This window comes from Cicer arietinum, chromosome 6, assembly GCF_000331145.2.
Source record: "Cicer arietinum cultivar CDC Frontier isolate Library 1 chromosome 6, Cicar.CDCFrontier_v2.0, whole genome shotgun sequence".
Lineage (NCBI taxonomy): Eukaryota > Viridiplantae > Streptophyta > Magnoliopsida > Fabales > Fabaceae > Cicer > Cicer arietinum.
The window spans coordinates 30028358-30031946 of NC_021165.2; the positions used below are offsets into that span (position 1 = coordinate 30028358).

The following is a 3589-nucleotide window of genomic DNA, read 5'->3' on the forward strand; positions in this document are numbered from 1 at the left end:
CTCATTAAATTTATTAAAAAAATACACTTACAAATATTAATTCAAACAAATAAATGTAAATTATTTACATTATAGTATCATCAATTTATTTATCCTCATTTCTTCCTACCTAACAAAAATAACTTGAATAAAATATTCTGTCAAAAGAAAATCTTAAGAATATAAATTTCAAAATTTGAAATTTCCAATTTAGTTTTGTTTCGTTCAAATCAAAATTCCAGCGCTTCATCTATAAAAAAAGCTCCTAAAATAATCCAACCGTTGAAACAAAAAGCCACAAACGTTTTATTTTTCCCCTTCTATAAATAAAAACCAAACCCTTTTCCCATTTTCTCTCTCTCAATCTCTCTCTCTCCTCTCTCTTTCATTTCCACCCTAAAACCCTTTTCAATTTCTTCTCATTTTCTAGGTCTAGGTCAAATCCATTTCCACCCTCAAAATGCGTCAAATCCTTCACATTCAAGGTGGCCAATGTGGTAACCAAATCGGTTCAAAATTCTGGGAAGTTGTTTGCGCTGAACATGGAATCGACCACACCGGAAGATACGGTGGTGACTCAGATCTTCAACTTGAGAGGATCGATGTTTACTACAATGAAGCTGGTGGTGGTCGTTATGTTCCACGAGCGGTTCTTATGGATCTTGAACCGGGTACTATGGATAGTATCCGGTCTGGACCGTACGGTCAGATCTTTAGACCGGATAACTTTGTTTTTGGTCAGAGTGGTGCTGGTAATAATTGGGCTAAAGGTCATTATACTGAAGGCGCTGAGCTTATTGATTCCGTTCTCGATGTTGTTCGTAAAGAAGCTGAGAACTGTGATTGCTTGCAGGGTATGGTTTTTTATTTCTTTTTTTATTCGTTTTATGGTTGAGTGTTGAAGCTTTTTTGTGTTTTGTATTTTGATTTGAAAATGGTGTGTGCCCTAGAAAATGAAGTTAAATGTTTTGTTTGTGTGTGGTTTTTTAGGGTTATGTTGGTGATTCTATGAAAGGTTTTGTGTGTTTTTGTGAAAGGTGTTATGGGTTTTGTGTTTTAGGGTTGATATGGTATGCGATTAAGTTGTGTGAAATTAGTGAAATGTGATTTTTTATGTGTTTGTGAAGGTTTTTATGGTTGGGTTTAAATTGATGTGTTTTTGTTTTGTGTGGAAAGTGTTGTGTTTTGTGGTGGTTGATGATGTTAGTGTTAGGCTTTGTTTGTTTCACAGGGTGGTGATTTTGAAATGTTACGCAACAAATGGGTTTGTTTTTTCGTTCTAAATGTTATTGTTTATCTGAATGAATGGTGATTTTGAAATGTTATAGTTTATATGAAGTGGTACTGGTGTGAACTTTTATTTTGAAATGGGTGTGTTGTTTCCTTCTAAATGTTAATTGTATATCTGAATGGATTGTTTAGAATGTTACCTTTTGTGCTATAATGTATACTTGTTTTGAAACACGTGTTTTCTTGGTGAGGTTCTATGTTTATGAGTGAATGATGATTTTGCAATATGTTTACCTTTTTCATGGATGTTTATGAGTTTTGTGAAGGTGAGCTTTGTTCATCTGAATGAATGATAAATGTTACTTCAGAATGAAATGAGTGTTTTTTCCTTACTGTTCTTTGTTTGTGTGCAGGTTTTCAGTTGTGCCATTCTCTTGGTGGAGGAACTGGATCTGGAATGGGTACTCTGTTGATTTCCAAGATCAGGGAAGAATATCCAGACAGGATGATGCTTACCTTCTCAGTTTTTCCTTCTCCTAAGGTTTCAGACACTGTGGTTGAACCCTACAATGCTACTCTATCTGTTCACCAGCTTGTTGAAAATGCAGATGAGGTCATGGTTCTTGACAATGAAGCATTGTATGACATTTGTTTCCGCATTCTGAAGCTCAGCAACCCAAGCTGTAAGAAAACTTGCTATTTCACACTGTCTATATTAACCTTTTTGCTTAGACCTGTTATTTCTTGTGTTTTGATTTTTGAATGTTAAATGTTTGTTTAGTAATGCCTGTTTGATTTTCTTTTGTCACGCAGTTGGTGATCTGAATCATTTGATATCAGCAACTATGTCTGGTGTTACATGTTGTTTGAGGTTTCCTGGTCAGCTAAACTCCGATCTTCGGAAACTTGCTGTGAATCTCATTCCATTTCCGCGTCTTCACTTTTTCATGGTGGGATTTGCACCTTTGACCTCACGTGGCTCTCAGCAGTACAGGACTCTGAGTGTCCCCGAGCTCACTCAGCAAATGTGGGATGCCAAGAACATGATGTGTGCTGCTGACCCTAGGCACGGGCGATACCTCACTGCATCTGCCATGTTCCGAGGCAAGATGAGCACCAAGGAGGTTGATGAACAAATGATGAATGTTCAGAACAAGAACTCATCCTACTTTGTGGAATGGATTCCAAACAATGTCAAATCCACTGTCTGTGATATTCCACCAACAGGATTGAAGATGGCTTCGACATTCATCGGAAACTCCACTTCCATTCAGGAAATGTTCCGTAGGGTGAGCGAGCAGTTCACTGCTATGTTCAGGAGAAAGGCTTTCTTGCATTGGTACACTGGGGAAGGCATGGACGAGATGGAATTCACAGAAGCTGAGAGCAACATGAATGATCTGGTTGCTGAGTATCAACAGTACCAAGATGCGACTGCTGATGAGGATGAATATGGAGAGGAAGAAGGAGAAGAGGAAGAGTATGGACAACATGACATGTGATCTTGAATGAAGGAACGTGCAGCAACTTCATGTTGCTGTTTCCAGCTAGCACTAGTTTCTTTATATTTGAATCATTACTATATGCTTGTAAAATTGTTTTTGGTTTTATTGTGACCTGTTGGTAGGGGAGAAAAGACAGCAATCAATTGTTATTTTTTTGTTGGAATTAATCATTAACATTTGATTCAAAAGTTGCGGGTATTATTACATTAAAATGATTGCCGTCAAGGAATTCATTGACTTAGTGGAGTTATGTTAAGTTTGAAATTGATTTTCAGATAAACTTAAAGGTTTCATAATTAACTATTGAACCGAATTAGATCTGAAATGTTCAAATTTGATGTGTTCACAAAAGAAAAATCAGCAGTACACCCCCATTTATTTTATTATTTATATTTACTAGTATCTTTTGATATCTTTTTACAAGCTTCGGGTCTCTAGAGATGTGCATTAATAATGATAAGAGAGAAAATGTGATATTGTTAGGTTATATATAATGTTTTGTTTTTTCAATTAATGATATTTAATTTGTCTATAGAAAAAAAATGATGGGAGAGAAAAACTATTGCGATAAAATTACCGTGATTTACAAAAATTATATCATTAAGAGACCTATTGAGATTTTAAAAATTTTTTGAAACTGATTTTGCCCCTTTAGTCATTACTAATATGTGAAAATATTAAATATGTGAAAGTCTCTTATATTTTAATGTAATATCACCATTTAAATTGTTATTTTCTTATCTTTTATTTAGTTCGAATTAATAAATGAACAACTTTTTAATACAAATTCATTTAGTAACTTTGACATCTTCAATACTATAGCTCCGAATACATGACTTGACTTTCTAGAAATAGAATACAATCATACTTTTATT

At 34.9% G+C, this 3589-nt stretch overlaps 1 protein-coding gene across 1 annotated transcript; it reads left to right on the plus strand.

Annotated features, from left to right (window-relative positions):
• The first annotated feature begins 319 nt into the window (after positions 1–319).
• LOC101497443 (tubulin beta-1 chain) lies at positions 320–2951 on the plus strand. Its single transcript, XM_004506663.4, has 3 exons — positions 320–833; positions 1623–1892; positions 2023–2951. Exons 1-3 carry the CDS (start codon positions 440–442, stop codon positions 2709–2711), a joined length of 1353 nt encoding a protein of 450 aa, XP_004506720.1. The 5' UTR covers positions 320–439; the 3' UTR covers positions 2712–2951.
• The last annotated feature ends 638 nt before the right edge of the window (positions 2952–3589 follow it).